The 20,821-nt window shown below is 55.2% G+C and overlaps 1 protein-coding gene across 1 annotated transcript in view; it reads right to left on the bottom strand.

The window, feature by feature from the left end:
* WIZ (WIZ zinc finger) overlaps nucleotides 1–20,821 on the bottom strand; it is a 50,868-nt gene that overhangs the window by 8,281 nt on the left and 21,766 nt on the right. Inside the window, 4 exon segments of the mRNA XM_048930075.1 lie at nucleotides 2,490–2,669; nucleotides 11,859–12,218; nucleotides 12,431–14,913; nucleotides 16,864–16,924. Coding sequence (XP_048786032.1) covers nucleotides 2,490–2,669; nucleotides 11,859–12,218; nucleotides 12,431–14,913; nucleotides 16,864–16,924 — 3,084 coding nt within the window.

Genomic DNA, 20,821 nt, shown 5'->3' with positions numbered 1-20,821 from the left:
TTTCATCCCTCTATGATGCTGATTATGGTAACTGAAAGGGCAGGAGGACTGACTGAGGTGCTCTGCAGACAAAAGAGTCACGTATCGACCCCAGCAAGCTCTGGCAACTCAACCTTACAATACAGGAGCACAACTCAACCTTACAATACAGGAGCACAACTCAACCTTGTAATACAGGAGCACAACTCAACCACGCTCTCCTTGAAAATCCAGCAGAAGCTCCTGAAAGTGCAGATGGGCGCCTGGTCCCACCAACACCCAACACTGGGAACTGTGCTGGGCAGTGCACTCTCCACTTGGTCTTGGACAGCTGTCCATCTCCCACCATCCAGCACCGTGGCCCTGAGCCTGGGGCACCACATCCTCAGGCTTTTGGGCACCATATCCCCAGCTTTTTGGGGCAGCACAGCCCTAAGTTTGGGGCAGCACGGCCCCAGGTTCTTGGAGCACCACGTCCCCAGGCTCTTGGGGCATCGTGGCCCTGAGTTTGGCACCACATCTCCAGCTTTTTGAGGCACAATTTCCCCAGGTTTTTGGGGCACCGTGGCCCTGAATCTGGGGCACAACAGGCCTGTGCTATCATGGGCACCACGGTCTGAGTTTCAGGCACAACAATCCTGAGCTTTTGCGTTGCAGTTTCCCCACGCTTTGGGTGTGCACTGCAGCCCAGTGTTCAGGGAACAGCATCCCTAAGATGTTCAGGGCACTGCATACCCAAATCTTTAGGGTACAACGTCCCCAGGCTTTCAGGGGCACAACATCCCTGAGTTTTTAGGGGCACAACATCCCTGAGTATTGGGGTCGCTGCCTCCACGCTTTTGGGGTACTGCATCCCTGAGTTTGGGGCACACAGCCCCAAGTTTTAGGGTCACAACGGCCCCATGCCTTCAAGGCAACATGCCCCCTCATTTTGGGGACACAGAGTCCCCAGACATTCAAGACACAATGTCCCAAAGTTCTGAGGGAGGGTGACGTCCCCAGGCTTTTGGGGACACCACATTCCTGGGTTTTTGCAGCACAATACCCTCACTTCACATTTGGGGTACAACGTCCTCAAGTTCAAAGTACCTCATTCCTGAGTTTGGGGCATCGTGGCCCCAAGTCTTTGGGGCATCAGATCCCCAAGTTTTTGGAGCACAACGACCCCTGGTTTATAGGGGCACAACACGACACCCCTGAGCTTTTGCAGCACCGTATCCAAGGGCTCTCGGGGTCCAACATCTCTGAGATTTTGGGGAACCACGTTCCCAAGTCATCAGGGCAGCACATCACTGAATTTAGGACACAGCATCCCCAGGGCATCTTTGGGACACTGCATCCCCGAGTCTTTGAGGCACAGCATCCTCGGGTTTTTGGGGCACAACATGCTCAGGATTTCAGAGCACAATAACCTTGGGTTTCTGTGACACAAGTTCCCCAAGTTCTGGGGCACAACATCCTCAGAATTTTGGGGTGCAACGCCCCCAATTTTGGAGCAGTGCATCCCTGGGCTTTCAGGGCACAACTCCCCCAATTTTGGGGCAATGCATCCCTGGGCTTTCAGGGCACAACGCCCCCAATTTTGGGGCAGTGCATCCCTGGGCTTTCAGGGCACAACTCCCCCAATTTTGGGGCAGTGCATCCCTGGGCTTTCAGGGCACAACGCCCCCAATTTTGGGGCAGTGCATCCCTGGGCTTTCAGGGCACAACGCCCCCAATTTTGGGGCAGTGCATCCCTGGGCTTTCAGGGCACAATGCCCCCAATTTTGGGGCAGTGCATCCCTGGGCTTTCAGGGCACAATGACCCCAATTTTGGGGCAGTGCATCCCTGGGCTTTCAGGACACAATGCCCCCAATTTTGGGGCAGTGCATCCCTGGGCTTTCAGGACACAATGCCCCCAATTTTGGGGCAGTGCATCCCTGGGCTTTCAGGGCACAACGCCCCCAATTTTGGGGCAGTGCATCCCTGGGCTTTCAGGACACAATGCCCCCAATTTTGGGGCAGTGCATCCCTGGGCTTTCAGGACACAATGCCACCAATTTTGGGGCAGTGCATCCCTGGGCTTTCAGGGCACAACGCCCCCAGTTTTGAGGCAGTGCATCCCTGGGCTTTCAGGGCATAATGACCCCAGTTTTGGGGCAGTGCATCCCTGGGCTTTCAGGACACAATGCCCCCAATTTTGGGGCAGTGCATCCCTGGGCTTTCAGGACACAATGACCCCAATTTTGGGGCAGTGCATCCCTGGGCTTTCAGGGCACAACGCCCCCAATTTTGGGGCAGTGCATTCCTGGGCTTTCAGGGCACGATGCCCCCAAGTTTTCAGGGGGCACAACACCTGCAGCACGGCCATGACACCTCACCAGGCTCCACCAAGCCCCTCTTGGCTCCCAGTGACCCACAGACCCCACAGCTCCCAGAGCTGACGACCACACACGGAGCCCAGCTCCATCCTAGCCCCAGCAACACCTCCTCACTCTTCCCCTCAGGGTGAAGTGCTGCCAGTACTCACTTTTGGGGTCGTGTGGATCTGCTTTGCTGCCGGGCGGCTCGGCGCACAGCTTGGTCCCTATGCGGGCGGGCGGCTCCGACTGCCCCGGGGCTGAGCTCTTCTTGGGCAGCGGCGGCGGTGGGGGAGGCGGGGGGGAACCCACCTCCATGGCCACCACCTCCTCCTCCTCTGGGGCCAGAACTGCCGAGAGAAGAACAATCATCAGCCCCAACCCCCCCGATGATATTTTGGGGGTGAAAAAAGGGCCTTTTTCCCCCCATTTCCAATCCTTGTGCGAGAGGGGAAAAAGGGATATTTTCCCCTATTTCCAGCTCCTCGGTAAAATGCAGAAAAGGGGGTTTTCCGTATTTCCAGTTCCTCTGGATGAGGGGAAAGGAGGTTTTTCCTTACTGAAACCCTTTTGGAATAGGTGTGGGAGAACACAGAGCTCTGTGGGGGGACGGTGACAGCTCCAGGAGGTGGCTCTGGGTCTGCTATGGAGCCCAACCCAGGGTGGTGCCTGAGGACGCTGCGGGGCAGCCACGGCATTGCCGTGGGGCAGCTCAGGAGCCCAACCCAGGGGTGGTGCCTGGGCACACTGTGGGGCAGGGGTGTGGGACCCAAGCCAGGGGTGGGGCCTGGGGCAGCTGGAGGCAGACCCGGGACAACTGTGGGGCCAAAGCCAAGGGTGGGGCCTGGGGCTAAAGTGGGGCAGATCTGGGGCTGCTGGGGTGTCTAACCCGAGGGCGGGGTCTGGGGGCTGCTATGGGGCGGCTGCGGGGCTCAACTTCAGAGAAGACCTTGGGGCTGCTGTGGGGCCAGATCTGGGGCTGCTGTAGGGCCCAACCCAAGGGCGGGGTCTGGGGGCCACAGTGGGGCAGCTTTAGGGCTGCTATGGGGTGGCTTTAAGGTTGCTATAGGGCGGCTTTAGGGCTGCTATGGGGTGGCTTTAAGGTTGCTATAGGGCGGCTTTAGGGCTGCTATGGGGTGGCTTTAGGGCTCAACCTCGGAGCAGAGCCTGGGGCGGCCGTGGGGCCTAACCCAGGGGTGGGGCCTGGGGGCCGTTGCGGGGCGGCTGTGGGGCTCCGACCCTGGGTTGGTGCCCGGGGCCGCCGTGGGGCAGCGGCGGCTCCATGTCACGGCCCGGGAGGAGCCGCGGCCCTCCTTTGTCCTCACCCCACAGCGCGGCGCGGCGCCGGGAATGGCAGCGCGCTCCCTCAGCCCCGGACCGGGCCCCGCGGTGGGGCCGAGAGCGACGGGGAGAAGAAGGCGGCGGAGCCGGGGGGAGGGGCCGCTCACCGGGCTCGGGGGTCGCCTCGGGCCCGGTCTCGCCGTCCCCACCCCGGTCCCGGTCTCGAGGCCGCGGGACCGCCGCCGCTTTTGTCACTTTGGGCGGCGAGGAGGTGGAGGCCGCCATCTTGGAGCGGCGCGCGGGGCGGCCCCGGGCAGCGCCAATCGAGCGCCGAACGGCGGAGCCGCAATCCGGGATCGGCGCTGAAGGAGCGCAGGGAGGGGGGGGAGAGCCGAGAAATCGAGCGGGGAACCGGGGGTGGGGAAGGGGAAGGGGGGGAGGGTTGGGAGGGGATGGTGGGGAAGGGAGACGGGGGATGGGAGGGGAGGGAAAGGAGGGGGTGGTGGGGAAGGGGAGGTTTTGGTGGGGAAGGGGAGGTTTTGGTGGGGAAGGGGATGATGGGGAAGGGAAGGGGGGAAGGGAGAGGGGCGAAGAGAGGGGTGGTGGGGAAGGGGAGGCTTTGGTGGGGTAAGGAGGGGATGGTGGGGGAGGGGATGGTGGGGAAGGGAAGGAGAGGGGACGTTGGTGAGGTGGGGCGGGGTGGGAAGGGGTAGGGATGGTGGGGAGGGGAAGGGGCTGGTAGTGGGGGATGGAGGAGACGGAAGGGAATGGTGGTGGGGAGGGAATGTTGGTAGGATGGGGAGGGGTGGGGTGACAAAGGAGGGGAGAGGGACAGGATGGTGGTGGGGTGGGGAAGGGGGTGGGAGCTCCCCATAGAAGGGAGTCCTGGTGGGTGGGGGTAGACTCATAGATGAACAGTGCCACTGGATGGGGAGAGCCGGGGGGGAGGAGAGGGGCAATGGGTGGGGGGGGGGGGGGAGGAACCTCTGTGAATGGGGAGAGGCAAGAGAGGGATGCCAATGGATGGGGGAGAGCCATGGACGAGGGCCCAATGGATGAGAAGGGGACCTCAATGGATGGGGAGAGCAACAGAGTGCGGAGGGACCCCAGTGGATGGGGAGAACCATAGGGGGGACCCCAATGGATGGGGGGAGGACCTCAGTGGATGGGGAAAGCCACAGAGCAGAGGGAACCCAATGGAAAGGATGGGAAAGCCCAATGGATGGGAATCCCATGGATGGGAGGGGAGGGGAAGGCATGGAAGGGATGGACAGCCCCAGTGAAGACCTCATAGACGGGGAGACCTCTGGAGAGAGTGGAGCCCCAATGAAGGGGAGAGACCCAATGCATGGGAGTCCCATAGAACGGTGGGGGAGAGGGGGCACGGAAAGGATGGTAACCCTCAATGGATGAACATCCCATAATGGAGGGGCAGCCCCACAGATGAGAGACTACGTAGGGAGGGGAGCCCCATGGATGGGATAGCCCTATGGAAGCGCAGACCCAAATGGAAAAGAGAACCCCACAGAAGACCCACAGAAGGGGAGGGGGCAGAGAAACCCCTAATGATGGGGCAGTCCCCAGTGGATGGAACAGGAGAGCCCCACGAACGGGCAGACCCATGGATGGGAGCCCTGCTCAGCGACCCCCAGGTCCCCCCACCACACCCCAGTCCCCCACCCAACCCCTTGGGCTTAGACAGGGTCTCACAGCCCCCCTATCCAGGACAAGGCCCAGGCTCCGTGTCCCCTCACACCCCACACGTAAGGCCCCAGATGGTTTCTACTGGAGACACTAATAAAAAGCAAAGCACTTTGCTGTGCCCACACGCCATCCCCAGAGGCACTGCCCATGCTCCACAACACCCAAGGTACAAAGAATGCACCAACACACACTCAAATCTTCATGGAATGGGCAATAAGATCTCCCTGAAAACACAGCTCCTCTCACAAGAATAACTGATCCCAAAAACCAGAGCAGCAGCACCGCCAAGAGCCTCAGGTTTTAGGCAACAACCACCACACCACTACAGTGGGGGGTGGGAGAAGGGAGCCATGGCCACACGCTGCCTGGTGCTAAGCAATGAAACAGAATCTATTAGGTAAAAGCTGGTTACAGAGCCCAAAAGATGCTTTTGGCACTGATGGGGCCATGCAACTCAACAGCCAACAGCACGCAACCCAACCCAACACCAAGCCCCTACCAACACCCAACGTGCACCCCTACAGCCAAACCCTACTCAACCCCGAGACTCTGCACCCAATGTCAAACACGAATCCAATGCAAAACCCCCAAACCCAGTGCAAAACCTCCAAATCCAACTCCAAACCTTGATACTTGTTGCCAACCTCTACGGCCAATGCAGAACTCTATGCAATGCCAACCCCTACAGTCAACACTGACCCCCTACAGCCAACACAAAACCCTACAGCCAACACAAAACCCTACCCTACGCCAACTTCTATGGCCAACACAGAACTCTATCTGATGTCAGCCCCCTATGGCCAACGCTGACCCCCTATGGCCAAAGCAGAACTCTATGCAGTGCCAACCCCTACAGCCAACACAAAACCCTACAGCCAACACAAAACCCTACAGCCAACACAAAACCCTACCCTATGCCAACTTCTATGGCCAACACAGAACCCTACCTGATGTCAGCCTCCTACAGCCAACGCTGACCTGCTATGGCCAACACAAAACTCTACCACCAACTCAAACCCCCACCCAAGAAGAGGCAGTGGGAGAGGAGAGCACCCACAGCTAAAAGAAAACCAGACCTCTACTGGACACCCAATTTTCACCCAAGCACAGTGAAGTTTTTAGAGATTCAAATTCTTACTGAAGTGCAACACCCCAAGCCAAATTCTCAACGTGGCGCACGCAGAATATTGGAGAGAAATCTTGTAACAACAGCCCACATCCCAGATAACTCCACACACCTGCCCTAAAAGTTCCCCTTGGAGAACTCCTGGCCCCGCTCAGGGCCACCCAAAACCCAAACCCTACATCTGAGAGCGGTGCCCAAGCGTTCCATGAGCTTGGTGCCACTGCCCCAGGATCTGACCCATGGCCACCACCTGCTGAAGAACCTTTTCCTGCTATCTGACAGCATCCCCTACAAAGCTCCGCGCCGCTCCCTCGAGGCACCAGAGAGCAGAGAGGTGCTGAGACCCAAGAAAGATGACATCACCTGGATTCCTTTGGTCAGTGAGGTGGGTAACCTTGTCATAAAGGAAATTAAGTTCGTTAAGCAGGACTTGCCCCTTATGAACCCGTGTTGCTGTGATCAATTACTGTTGGCTTTCAACTCCTGGAACAATCTCTGTGATTTTCACAGGCACTGAAGTGAGACTAACAGCCCTATAATCACCAGGGGCTTCTCTCTTGCCCTTCTTGGCTCCAGATTCCCAAGACCATTAAGCAAAACAATAATAATGGACACGATGGCATCAGCCGACTCTTTGAGCACCTTGAGATGGATCCCACAGGGCTCCTCCATGCATCGTCCTACAGCGCGAGGAACTGATGAGGGGCACGGGGAGCGCAGTCGCCGTTCTACTAATTGGCTCCATGTGGGACGGGGATGAAAGAATCAGTTTTTGCTGGCCAGCCAGGCATGCGGAGCTCTGCCAAGAGGCTTGGCCAGCTCTGCGCTGCGCTTTCCATCCCACCCATGGTTTCCAGCACGGTGCTTCCCTTCGTTGGCTCTGCTACCAACCCACGCGTGCCAGCTGCCTTCCCTTTTGGCCATCCGCGTTGGGTTCAGATGGGTTTAACCACGGGGTGGAACTGCTCTCCTTGGCTTGGAAGGAAACAGAGCTGGAAAAACGCATGGGGAAGGAAGACCTCGAGGTATTGCTTGCTGAAATGTGATGGGATGAGAAGAAGTGCAAGAAATAAGTGATGTTCCTATGTCCTAGAAAGCAAGAAATATGCAACATTCAATGCTTGGTTGGGGTTGGGGCTGTCATGCGGTATTTCAGGCTCATGGCAACTGAGAGCTCCCCCACATCAAGCTTCCCTCCTTCCAGCTATCCCAAAACGTGTTTTCCCCAAAGCATTAAGAAAGAAATTGATTCCCTATCATTGCTGCCACAACCAAAAGGTGGAAGGGGTTCCTGCGACCTTGGAGCGCTGCCCCCAGGGAGCATCACCCCAAAATTCCTGCATGGAAAGACCTGGATGAAGGTGCCATCTCCTGTGGCCGTAGCTCAGCTCACGTGAAAGTAGGGCAGGAAGAGAAGTAAGAGGCCAACAGGAGCTTTGCAGTGAGGTGGAAGTCAAGAAAAGAATGAAAGACTGCGGAAAGGAGGTCAGGAGAGCAGCACGAGGGGGGTCCTCAGGGGCAAAGGGGAGGGGGCGTCACTTCCACCCTACACAACTTCAATAGGACGTGGTTCAATGGGACACAGCCCTGAGCTTTGTGACCTGGCTCTGGAGGTGGCCTTGATGGGGTCAGGTACATCCAAAGGGTTTCTGACATCCATTCTTCAGCAGCAAATTCGGGCCGAGCCTCGTGGATGGGAGGAAAGACACAAGACCCCGTCTACAAAGCTCCAGCGTTTTGATTTTGATTCCTTTTCTTCTCCTTTGCAGGAGGGGGGGGGGGCAGCCACAACCGGAGAAAGCCAAGCTCAGAATGGAAATCAGAGCCGTGCTGAAAATAATTGGCATCGAATGCCCACTTCCAGCTCCAACTGGAAGGGGAAGAAGCTCCAATGTGCTGGGGAAGAGGTCACCCCTGGAGGCCCTTCTTCTGGGGAAGGGGCTGGCAGTGGGGGCCCTTCTTTGGCAGCCCAGCCCAGTGCCATCCAGGTCAGGGATGGGTCGAGTGTGTGGAAGACAAGGAAGGGCAATGCCACTCCATGAAGACAAGGGGAAGAAAAACCCAAGATGGCAGCAGGCAAAATTAAATTAAGGGGAAAATGCTGGAAAAAGAGCTGGAAGGAAGGAAAAACCCCAAATCCAACGGTGTCCCAGATGGGAGTCAGAGACGTGGGGAGAGCTGCGTAGAGATGGGCTCAGAGATTTCAGTAAAAAGGCAACAAACCTTCAAGCAGAATTCTAGATGAGAATGCATACGGAATAGAGTTTAAAAGATACACAGAACAGATGCAGAAATGGAGGATAAGGACAAAGCTGGAAGCTGAACACGGTGAAGCAAAGCGAAAGGCAAAGCGAGACAAAGGGAATTGTTTGGGTTTGGTGGGAAATAACCCCAAAGACTTCTGGCCTGGTCACTGTGGTGCCCATCATTTGGAATAACTGGGTGTGTTCTGCATGGTAGAGAAATGGTTTGTAAAGAATTCATTTCTCCAAATATCCATCAAGGAGCTGCGAGGTGCTTGAAACTAGAAATACTCTCCATCGGAAGGGATCCTAATGCCCAGCTCTTGGCCTCACAGTACTGGACCCCCTAATTTTGGTTCTAAGTTATGTTTTAGGGTTTCTTGGAGAGATTTTGGGGCGAGCCAAGAGTCAACCAAGAGTTAAACCATCAGAGCATCATCCGAAGGCTTCCTGAACGCCAACAACCCCATCGTGCACCCAACGCATTATGTGCACACCCAGCTTTACGCTGGGTATTTTGTCCAGAAATTCTCCATATTAGCCAAAATTCATTAAAAACAAAACAAAAACAACCCAAAAATACACCTCCACTGCCTTCCCCTTGTCCCCAGCTGGGTGACCTTCAAGAGGACACGTAGGACATGGCTGCCCCTCCATGTGTGTTGGCTACGACCAACGTCTGCACTGTGTTTCAGCCATCACATGACACATTTATCCAGCTCTGTGCTTCTGTTTTGTCCAGAAAGCCTCAATATTTGCCAAAAATCATTAAAACCCATTTCCATCCCCTTCCCTTCACCCCCCAGCTGGGTGACCTTCAATGGCTGTGACCAATGACCATGTTGTCTTGCAGGTTTCTTTTTTTCCTCCAATAACACACAGAATAATCTTCTCCATAATTTTGCTGGGCACCGAAGTGAAACTGACAGCTCCATAATTACCGGGGCTTCTCTCTTTGCCCTTCTTGGAAATTGGAAGAGCCATAACCTGTGCCCACCCGCTCTGCGCTCAGAGATGCACAGAAAGCCATTGGCAGCCCAAAATGCTGGCAAACAAGCCAGATCTGCAGCCCCAAACCTGCTCCCTAAAGGCTGCGCCAACAGAAACAAAGCATTGCAATGAGGAACCCCCCAGTGCCACCTAAATGGGGTTTCATTCCATTTAGAGAGGGAGGAGACGAGCAAGGGAAGGAAGGGGCAGCGCCATTTTGGAATGCTCGCCAGCAGGGATATAGGATCAGTTCCCTGATGCTGGACCATTCAACCAAGCTTCCTGCTAAGAGCTCTGTGTTACACCAAGATCAAATAGAATCACAGAACCATAGAATATAATAATAAGAAAACACCAAGTCAGCTTTTGCAGAGCTGGTCTGGGCTTCTAGCAGTGCCTGATGCCCCTTGCAATGCAAGCAGAGACCTTCCAGAAGCTCACTCCAACTTGCTCCTGGCCTAAATCTCGTTAACAGCATTTAAAACCTTCTGCAAACGATGGGATTGGCATAAAACATGAGCAGAGAGCATCGGGGAGCAGTGGGAAAGGTTGCTGAGATCCACGCTGCTCTCAGCGCTCCGAAATACCCCAAGCGATTCAAGCAAACCCATGGATTCCTCAAACAATCCCCAAGTCCCCCATCACAGACCAAGAGATCGAGCCCCCCATGCCCCCATCCCCTTCAGATTAGCCTCCCCACGTCCCCAACCTCAACCCAACAACTGTGTGCTCAGCTGCTTTGCAAGAGTCCAGTCAGTTCCACACAGCCTGGCGATGCCATGCAGCCATCTCACACACAGCCCTGCAGCAGGGAGCAGCACTTCCCTTCCCCTCCTTGTTTTTGGTGAGGTTTGTCACTTTTCTTTCACCTTTCTGTCACCTTTCTGTCACCTTTCTGGTGAGTTGGCTTTGGGTTCCGGCCCACTGCCGCTCTGCAACCTGAGATGGAGACGGGATGGGGTGGGAGATGCTCCCACCATCACACACCAAAAAGCTGAGCACTGCTGGCCGAACCCATAGGCAAAATCCTAGCTCAACAGCTCAACACACATCTCTTTTCTCAAGACAAATCCTTTTTTTTTCCCTCTTTTTTTTCCCCTTAAATTTAATACTGGGGACATCTGATACCAGTTCACTATGTTCAGAACTGCTTCAACCTCCCCCTCACGAGCAGAAGGTGGCTGTGGTCCTTCGCCGTGACACCTCCCAACACTCATCCCTACCAGACTCTGAGCTTTCAAGCACTATCCACAATGCCTCATGTGAATTTTGGGCACCATGCACCTAGGAATTTCTGAATGGTTGCCCCAGACAATAGGAGCATCAGCCACTGGCAGCAGGAACCCCGCTCAGCTCCCTCCTTGGCATCAGCCCCTGCCCTGGGCTTGGAGCTCTTTGTCTTCCAGCTCTTTCAAGCTAAGAATTAAGAGCTGGCATTGGCTGTGCTCATCTGCATTCATTATGGAGAGCAGGGATTACAAGCTTTATGATATTTCAGTTAAAGACAGATGGATCCCTGCAGTGAGAAGCGCAACCTCCACAAGTAGGACTTCAACAAGGTGATGGAGCACCCAACGCCACTTCCTTGCAGCGCGCGAGCAAGTTTCCAGTCTTTGGGAGAACGCTGCTGTTGCAAAGATTTTGTGCCACGTCAGCTTTTTGGGGGAAGTTTGAAAGCTTTTTGGGAAGAGCCATTGCTCTGAACCCAGTGCTGTGCTCTGGGGGCTCTGCTGATGGAAGGGCCTCACTAAGACCCAAAGGTCAAACCTCAACCTCCCCTTGGGAGAACAACATCTAGAAAAAAACGAGCAGCCAAGGGGTGAACACAGCACCTTCTACGTGGGTAAAGAGCAGGGTGGCCACACTCGGCCCCAACACCCAACACCCACTTCTCTGTCCCAAATATCCCAACGCACACTCCTCTGCCTCAAACACCCCAATGCGCATTCTGGGTTTATGAGTTTCGCTGACAGAAATCATTTCCTTAAGCACAGCTGCTACCCAAGCAGGAGGCAACCCCTCCATCCACAGCTTGAGGTATTTCATCACCACACCTTCACCCGCCCCAGACTTCACCCAGCACGACGACAACGACAAAGATGCACAAATCAACACCGGGTTCCACCAAGCAATCCGTCCCCTGCACCAAGGCTCACGAGGAGTTGGCCAGCAAAAGGGTCTGTGGCTTCACTCACCGTCTCTGTAGGACTGCAAGGACTCATCTCCCCAGGATGGGGGGAATGGGGACAGAGGAGAGCGTGGAATGCTGCACTCGGAGATGGGGGTCATGCTCTTGCGGGGCACAAAGCCGTGCGGCTCTCGGCCCGGGGATGAGGGCTCCGCTCCCACCGCCGCCTGCAGCATGGGGTACTCCGCCGAGTTGGCCAACAGCTCCTTGAGGATGTTGATGGGCGAGATGGTGAGCTCCCAGTTGGTAATACCAAAGTCTCTCAGGTGGGCCCTGGCGTGGCTGGAGAGCCCGGCGCGTGTGTCGAAGCCGGCCCCGCAGAACTCGCATCGCATCAGGCTGAACGTGCTCGGGTCAAAGTTTGCAACTGAGGAAAGAAGGACAGAATCAGTGGGTAAAAGTTTGGATCGAGCCTCTGGGAGGGGGCTGTTAGACCCCAAAGAGCCATGAGACACACCATAGCCATCAAGGCTGGCCACGGCACCATACGTACCCGTAGTCTGGGGGGGGGGGGGGGTTTCTAAACCCCACCAATTAAAGCAAGAAAATAGAAAGCACGGCAAATTGAATACATACTACCTTTTTTCTTCTTCTTTTGGAAGGAAAATTTTTGCTCAATAGCTTTCACTTCTTCCGCCGAGATGAAATGCCGGACGTTGTAGCTCACCCCAACACGATTGAGGTGGCCCCGCACGTGGTTCGCCAGCCCAATGCCGTTGTGGAACCGATCCGGGCAGTACGGGCACTTCCTCTCCTCGTTTTTCAACATGGGCGAGTCGGAGTCCAAAAAGTCATCAAACTCTAAAGGAGAGTCCAACAGGAGCACATCCAAGGGAAGAGGCTCTTCCATCATGAACTCCCGCGATGGGAATGCTGTTTTCTTCTTGTAGGGCTTTGCCCGGGGCCGTTTCTTTGCTTTGGGGTGTGGGTTGACCTCCTCCAGCAGAACGATGGGCACCATCATCCGCAGCTGCTGCTGCTGCTCTTCGGAGGCAATCGAAGGGTCCGTGGCTCTCAGCGTGTCTCTGTACGTCCTCTTGAGGTCCAAAGCAGCTTGAGGGATGGTGACGGGTTTGGTGACTCTGTGCTCCATCAAATCCGTGTCTGCGGCCATGGAGAACTCCCCTTCCACGCCCCCCACCTCGTTGATAAACATCCATTTGTGCCTGACCTCCTCCAGTCCAGCTGAGTGACTCCTCAGACCATCGCCTTCGGCTTCGAGCTGCTGAGCTGCTGTTTTTTTTTTCAGGTGCTGCAGAGCAAACTGCGAATAAGCCTTTGTGGAGGAGAGCCCCAGGTTTTTGTGGCGGGCAGCGTACGGGGCCGCTTTCCTGGCATGGAACCCCGACGTCACGTAGTCCTTTTTGCTGCCCCCGTTGCTTTTGTTGAGTCTTGGGTGATCGACGGTGAAACTGTGCACGTCGTAATGCGACGCGCTTTCTCGGTGGGGCGGAGGGAAGAGCTGTTCTGCTTTGCCAAAATAATCAGTCTCTGCAAAGCAGCCTGTCCTGGCGGGGCTGTAGGCATCCCTGCTGGTTCCCGGTTGGTTGGGATCTTCCTCGTACACCTCTGCATCCCAGGAGAGGTGGGAATGGGCGTATTTCATGTGCTCTTTGAGGATGTTCTCGTTGGGTGCCGGGAAGCTGCAGAGCACGCAGGTGCTGAGCCCTTTGCCGTGCGGAGGCGCCTGCACTTGCAGGGCCAGGTGCTCGTTGGGTTTGAAGTGTTTGTACATGCTGTGCACGGGGCTATCCTGCAGCTCTCCGCTCCCGTAGAGATTCAGGCTCTTCGCTCCTTGGTCCTTCCTCTCCTTGACGTGCATCTTGGCGTGCTGCACGAAGATCTTGGAGGAGTTGGTGCCAAAGACGCACTTGGGGCACTGCAGCCGGGCTTCCCGACCTTCATCCGGGAACTCGTTCAGCTTCTGGATCTCCTCGATGATTTTTTCCCTGGATTCCTGGTGGAGCCTTTTGTGCTGCTCCAGGGACGCGAGGTCCCCGAAGGCCCACCCGCACTCATTGCAGCAGAACTGGCACTGCCCTCCGAGAGCATCCCCATCTTGGTCCCTCCCTGGTCCGCGGTTGTGCTGGAGCATGTGATCCATCAGGTGCTCCTTCTTCTTGAAGTAGATGCTGCACTCGATGCACGTGTACACCGTGGGATCCTCCTCAGGACCCAGCTCCTCTTTGCCCTGCTCCTCCACCAGCACGCTGCACACATAGGGCCTCATCTCCACATCATAGGAGCTGCAGGGAGTGGGCTCCAGGGACATCAGTGGGATCCTCTCCACCGAATCCTCAGAATTCACCGTCCACGACTGCTTGCCGATGGCGAGGTCGGTGCTGAGCTGCAGAGCTGGCTTTGGGATGGTCCACTCAGCTGCGCTGAGCGCACCCATCTCACCTGCGTCCGAGTCGACCCCCAGCCCCCTCCTATGGGACGAGGGGGTCTCCAGAGTTTTGGACTTGCTGAGGACAGGGTTCAGAGACTTCCTGAACACCGTCGGAGTCAGCGGAGGAGGCACTTCACGCACAGCCTGTCCCCGGAAGGGTACGTTGGTTGCTACATCCGTCGGCTTGCTCACGTCTTTGTAGTGAGGACTTGGGCTTCTGTTGGGTCGTGAAATCCAGTCGACCCTCTGTGTCCCCCTCCTGCTTTTCTCTAAGTGCTCTTTGCCGACGCCTTCAAGTTGCTTTGGTTCAGGTTTAAGGTATTTCTCCTCCCCACCCCCCACCGGTGGCCCCGCGCAAGGGTTGGGTATCCCGGCTGCCGCCATGCCAGCACCCAGCTCCTCGGCGTCACTCTCCAGGTCCTCAGGATCCACCCGCACCGTATTTACAACCTGGGGATCCCCAGGGAATGTCGACACATCCTTTGAGTCCTTCAAGCTAGAGAGTCTCTCTAAAGTGCTTTCTTCTCTGCCATCGCCTGCTCGCGTCTCCAGGGCGGAGGTGTCCCAGGGCACGCTGCCGGACACCGTCATGGCACGCAGCTCCAGGGAGCTCCTGGCGTCTGCTCTGTACAAAGCCTTCTGGAACTCTAAATGCTCCTCGGTCTTGGAGCTGCAAAAGAAGTTCGGACAGTTAACGGCTGGTTAACAGCGATGTTTCTCCTGTACCGCCCCAAACATCAAGGATTTAGGACCAAAGGGAAAAACAAAACGCGCTCAAAGACCACTCGTCCCACCCCCCCTCCATTGGCCGTTGGCCTTTTACCCAACGGTGATGCGTGGTGCTAACAAGTCAAAGAGCAGGACAGTGAGCTGCATAAAAACAGGACTGACGTGCCAATGTGGACCACACCAAAGGCCTGTGGGACCAAAGGACAACTTGTTCCCATCATGAAGTGCAAGTCTCTTTCTGCAGCACAGGGGGGGGAACGCTGACCATCCTCCATCTTTCCTCCCTGTTGCAGATACCCTCAAATCACACCGGATTGAGTTGGTTCCTCCCCCAAACCCTCAGCAGGACCCCAAAGTTAGCAAGATCCCATCAAGCAGCTGGAAAACAAGTCTCCGTGGGGCAACTCTACTGGTGGACTGGGTGGCACAAGGCCAACCAGGTGGTGCTGTTGACACCACCACCACAGCAAAGAGGTGCTGGGTTCTGGAGAGCATGCCCATGGGCAAACCAAATGGCTTCTGAAGTCCAATCTTTGGGCTTGGAAGCTTTTTCCTCCATGTGAAAAAAAAGGGGACTGCAAAGGTGCAACGAAGGTACGCGATGTTCTTCAGGATGCCCCAAGGGATTGGAGACATCTGCACAGCGAGACAGAGCATCCAGCCCTTCTGCAAGGGTGGTGGGAGGCTCGCTAGGGAAACCAAGAAATCCAAAAGCACCTGATGACCATATTCAGGATTCTGAAGAGAGTCCGAGCAATGCAGATGCGCCCAGAGAGCAGTCGTGACCCAAATCTCAACCAGAACAGAAGGCCCAACACCAACAGGGCCCACACAGGAGGAAGAGGAGATCTCCATTGGCAGCTTAGTGGGGTCTGGAAGGTGCAAGCAGACCCTAACCCGCGGCCCAAGGCTTGGGGCAGAGATGGGAAGACAGAGGAGCTAAGGGTGCCACAAACTCCCATCCACACCATGCTGATGGAAGGGATGAGCGGCCAAGAGCACCACGTCCTGGTGCTCTGCTGAAACCACTCCCAAGGGAAGAAACCCCGAGCCCCAAAGAGCCCAAGGACTCAAGATGCTGTGCAAGGGGCTGCTCCAGGCCAGCAGAACACTATCTCACAGGTCAGGCTGCCAGGAGAACAAAGCATCTTTCTTTGTTAGGGACAGCAGGGCTTACAGTTCCATGCATTTCTCATCATTTTTAAACCTATTTCCTAACACGCAGAATTCAGGGGCAAACCAGCTCCTGCACTTGCCTTCCCGGCTCCGAATCTTTCCCTATCCTCTTTTCTTTTGCGTAAACGCACAGAGAAATTGAGAGGACGGGCTCTCCATCGTCTGCAGTGTGGTAGCAGGGAAATGCGATTCCCATATGCACCACAAACGTGATTAAAAATAACTCGCTAAGGAAACCGCTGGCCCAGGAAGGATCATTCAACAGCAGATACTAAAATAAACCCATTAAAACGTGCCAGGCATGGGCTGTGTCACCGAGCGAAAGCTGAGGGAGAGCGATTCCCATAAGGAGCCTCGGGCTGCCACCACTCAATCTGCTTTCTCCAGCGTGCTCAGAGGTGTTAGGGACACCCCAAGGAGCTTGGGGACGCCCATCTCAGCAGCCGCCTCTTCCCCCTGCACCAGGGATGGCCCCAAGAGAGCAAAGCAGAACTGAGGTGCTCCAAGGGGCGAAGTGGGACGGGCAGAAGAAAGGGGTCGTGGTGGGAAGTGGTGAAATGAAGCTACGTGGGAACAACCAACGGTGCGTTGGAGAAAGGGAATGGCGCTGGCCTGGTGGTCGGGACGACCCTCTTTGGGGACAGCCAAGCAGAAATTTGGGGGTTTTGTGCTGTTAGCAAGGGGAGATGCTCTGCAACATCCCCAGGGCACTTACCCGAGTTCGGTCCTGTGAGCTGGGGCTGGGACAGCACCGGAGAGGGCAGGATCAGGCTCATCTGCAACAGAGAGGAAAGCTCCAAGGTCAGTGCCCAAGTGAGGCTCCTGCAGCGCAATTTGCAATCAACGTGATTTGGGTGTCGGAAAGAAAAAGCTTTCCCAGCAGATCAACCCCTTCTGCTCCTGCTGCCCTGTCCTGCTACGGCCGGGTCCGGATTACGGGAGGATTGCTGAGCCACACTTAAGAGGGTTTAATCCCGCGCAAAAGTATTTGGTGGATAATCGTTCCTGCAACTAAGCAGGCGAGAGGGGAGATGTGCACGGCTCCAGCCGCGCTCCTGCCAACCTGGAGGGGTTGGTTTTGTCCACTCTGCAAAGCAGACGGCATCCCATGGGCTCTGGTTTCTCTGGGTGCACAGCTGAGCATCATTCTGGGCTTGGTGGTGCTGACCACACATCTCCAACCCTGCTTGGGGGCTGACAACGCACGGGTGAATCCTGCTGAGCTCTACTGGGCTCAGATGGACCAGGAGCAGCCCTGAAGAAGTGGGAAAATTTTTATCGGTGTCCAAGAAGGATGCGTGGATCCCGCCTGGACAAGACTGCAAGCAGAGAGAGGACTGGGCACAAGAGCCGTGCGCACACTGCAGCTACAGAGCCAAGAGTTGGACTGGATGATCCCAATGGGCCCCTTCCAACTCAGGATATTCTATGGTTCTTATGAATGTAGCTGACCTCCATCCCTTCCCTGACTGATGCAGCCACTTGTAGATCATGTTTGCTTCGCAGATTGCTGTTTATGTGCCAGAAGTCGAGCGCAATGGCCCAAGGAATTTGGGACCACCATTATGGAGATGAAGGAGGCAAGGCACAGGAACGTGAAAAGCCATCGCCGGTTTTCCACCCTAACATCTCAAGCGAAGCATGCAAGAGATGAGAAGCTTAAAGCGAGGATCTCTTGGAAGGAGATGATGGGTTTTGAGGTCTTTCACCTGGATGGGGCCACCGTGGCGATCCTTTATCGGCACAACGAGAGGACGCAGAGAGGTGGCCTTGAACTCCAGCAGCTCAGGTTTTTTTTTGGCTTCAGAAGCATTTTGGAAAAGCCCGTTGGGATGCACGGCCAAGCTGTGAGGTCACGGGGGACGAATAGTGTTCATTCAGGAAAGCCTGAGTCACTGACCATCCCGGCCAGGCACGTGGGGGAAGGGATGGGAAAACCCTCCCGAACGGGCAGACTGTAAAACGCTTCCAAAAAGAATCAAACCGAAAGCGACCGTGAGGAGAAGGGAAGCTGACGGAGGGGACGGTCGGGTGAAGGGACGGGCAGGAGCCTTCCAGGGGCTCTTTGTTCCGCAGAGCTCCAGCGTGGCTCCTATTTTTAGCAGCTGTCTCCTTTAGAGGAAAACACGCCGTGATTTATCTTCCTCCTGATGAGCACGTAACTGCGCTCCCTGCAAATCCTGGTTTCTTGGAAACAGCGAGAGATGAGGGAGTTTAATGTCTTGGACTTAGCAAGCTCACGTTTACCCTCTATGGTAATCCAGTGAGAGCTGCTCCTCCGACCACGGGAGCGCAACTGCAGCTTCTCCCAGGAGAGCAACGCGGCAGCCACAAGGTCAACCACTCTCATCCGATGGATCCACTACATAAAAAGGACACGGAACCGTCAGAGGGCATCCAGGGGAGGGCACGAAGACGGCGTTGGGTCTAGAGGGCATGACGAGGAGCAGCCCCAGGCCACTTGGTTTGTTTAGCTGAGAGGAGACTGACACCACGCTCAGGGTTGGGGCTTTGGGAGCTCTCATGTTGAGCGGGGAGTTGGACTTGATGATCCTATGGGTCCCTCCCACCTCGTAAAATTCTACAGTTCTATGGTTTTTCCTCTACACCGAGAATGAGGGCCGCCAAGACACTGAGACGCTTTCGAACATCAAGCAAACACGTGAGCTTGCAGCAGCCAAAACACACACAAAGGGCAGAGATAAGGGAAACCAGCACTGTTCCCAGTGTGGAACGGTTACACCGGGACCAGGAGCTCTCCTACACACGCTGAACCCACTCCCAGATGCATTCAGCAAAGGTTACTCGCAAAACTCATTTCAAAGGTCACGAATTGAGTAATAATGACATCACCATTCAGGCCAAAAGCGCTCCGTTTCACCAAGGTCACTGCAGGCAGTGTTGATAAGCAGAGGTTTAACAGCATGCTCACAAGGCACGGCTTCACCTAAACCGTCACCACCACCACCCAGCAGCACAAGGACACACTGCAAAGTGCTTTTCCACATCCAAGTGTCGGATCCTTCCTCCCCAGAGGGTCTCCAAGGGCTCTTCTCTACAGGATCCCTTCTACCCAAAGGGTCTCCAAGGATTCTTTTCTATGGGATCCTTGGATCCTTCCTACCCAAAGGATCTCCAAGAAGGTCTTCCTTACGGGATCCAAAGGCTCACCAAAAGGCTCTTCCCACCCTGGGATCCTTTTTTCTTCAAATAGTGTTGCCCTTGCAGTGATGTTGGTGGATCCAACGTCCAAAAAACTAAGTCCAGCAAAGGCCCCCAGCCATGGGTGACAGGAGGACTCAATAAATGGAGACAAACAGGGGAAAACTGGGAGTGTTCAGCTTCCAGGTGAGGGCAGGAAGGTGCTGCCTACAGCCACTAACTGGAGGGTGTGAAGATGGAGCCAAACCCCTCCTGGACATGCACAGTGAAAAGAAAAGAAAGCCACAACACAGGAAACTCTTCCCACGGCCCAGCTGTGGGATGAAGATATCTCCATCCCTGAAGACGCTCAAAACTCGACCGCATGCAGCTTGAACAACTCAAACAATTCTGAAGGTGGCCATAGCCTAAGCTCAGGGTTCAAAGCAAAGATGTCTTTTGGATGGCGGTTTCCCTCAGCTCTACACCAGCTAGAAATGATGAGATGCTTTGGAGTTCAACCAAGAAATGATATTTTCCTTGAGGTCTCATACACAGCTCCCAAAGAGGTCTTAAGCAACAGCCCAGAGGAGCCTGCAGGAGTGAGGATTTAAAGGAAATCCATAAAAACATTATTTCCTAAACTTCAGAAGCTGTCGATCTGTATAAGGTCCATCATCTGCACGCGCTGGAAGGATTCCCCTCCACCACACAACCCTCCAGGATGGCAGGGAGGATGCCTACCTGACCTCCAAAGCCCGTCTGCACCCTGTATCTCAGCAATATGGAATGGGGAGGGAGGGAGGTTCAGCCCAGCCTTCAGCCCTCCCGATCAACTGGGCTCTTCCTGAGGGTGAATACTTGGTGCAGACCAAAACCAGACTCTCCCCAAAACAGAAGAAATCAAGCAAATTGGACCAGAATTTGCAATACTACTTTTTGGACCAAGCTGGAAGTTTCCAAGAGCCTCCCAAACAAGCTGACCACCTCCAAAAACCCTGCAACCAACCAACCTGTGGTGTTTTGTTGTGTTTCTTTTTCTTTTTTTCCTCCAGCCATCTAAACAGGGCAAAAAGAGGTATTTTAGTTCCTCTACTGCCAATTGAGCAGGGGGATATGAGGCAAGTGAGTAGGCTATAAGCAAGGGTTAGGCAAGGGGTGAGGTCTTGCATCATCTCCTGTGTAATGCAGGATGTTGCAAGGCATGAGTTAGCCCTGGAATTAAAGAGTAGCTCCTGCTCAGGATGAAGCTTTCATCTTGGGCGTTTAATTTGAGAGCAAATGGTGCTGGAAGACTCTCATTGGCACCGGCAGCTTCTGCGTGTTGTAAATAGCCTGGAAGAAAAACCACAAATCTTTGGCTTGACGCGTGGCTTTCTGGAGTCCAAACACGCAGCAGTGACCCACGGTGCCAGAAAAACAGCAGACGGTGCGGCACAGCGGTGGGAAAACACTGCAGCCCCATGGAAAACACTGCAGCCCCATGGAAAACACTGCAGCCCCATGGAAAACACTGCAGCCCCATGGAAAAC

Source organism: Lagopus muta, chromosome 34, assembly GCF_023343835.1.
Source record: "Lagopus muta isolate bLagMut1 chromosome 34, bLagMut1 primary, whole genome shotgun sequence".
Taxonomy (NCBI): domain Eukaryota; kingdom Metazoa; phylum Chordata; class Aves; order Galliformes; family Phasianidae; genus Lagopus; species Lagopus muta.
The sequence above is the reverse complement of the archived record's forward strand: the minus strand, read 5'-3'. Positions and strand labels throughout refer to the sequence as shown.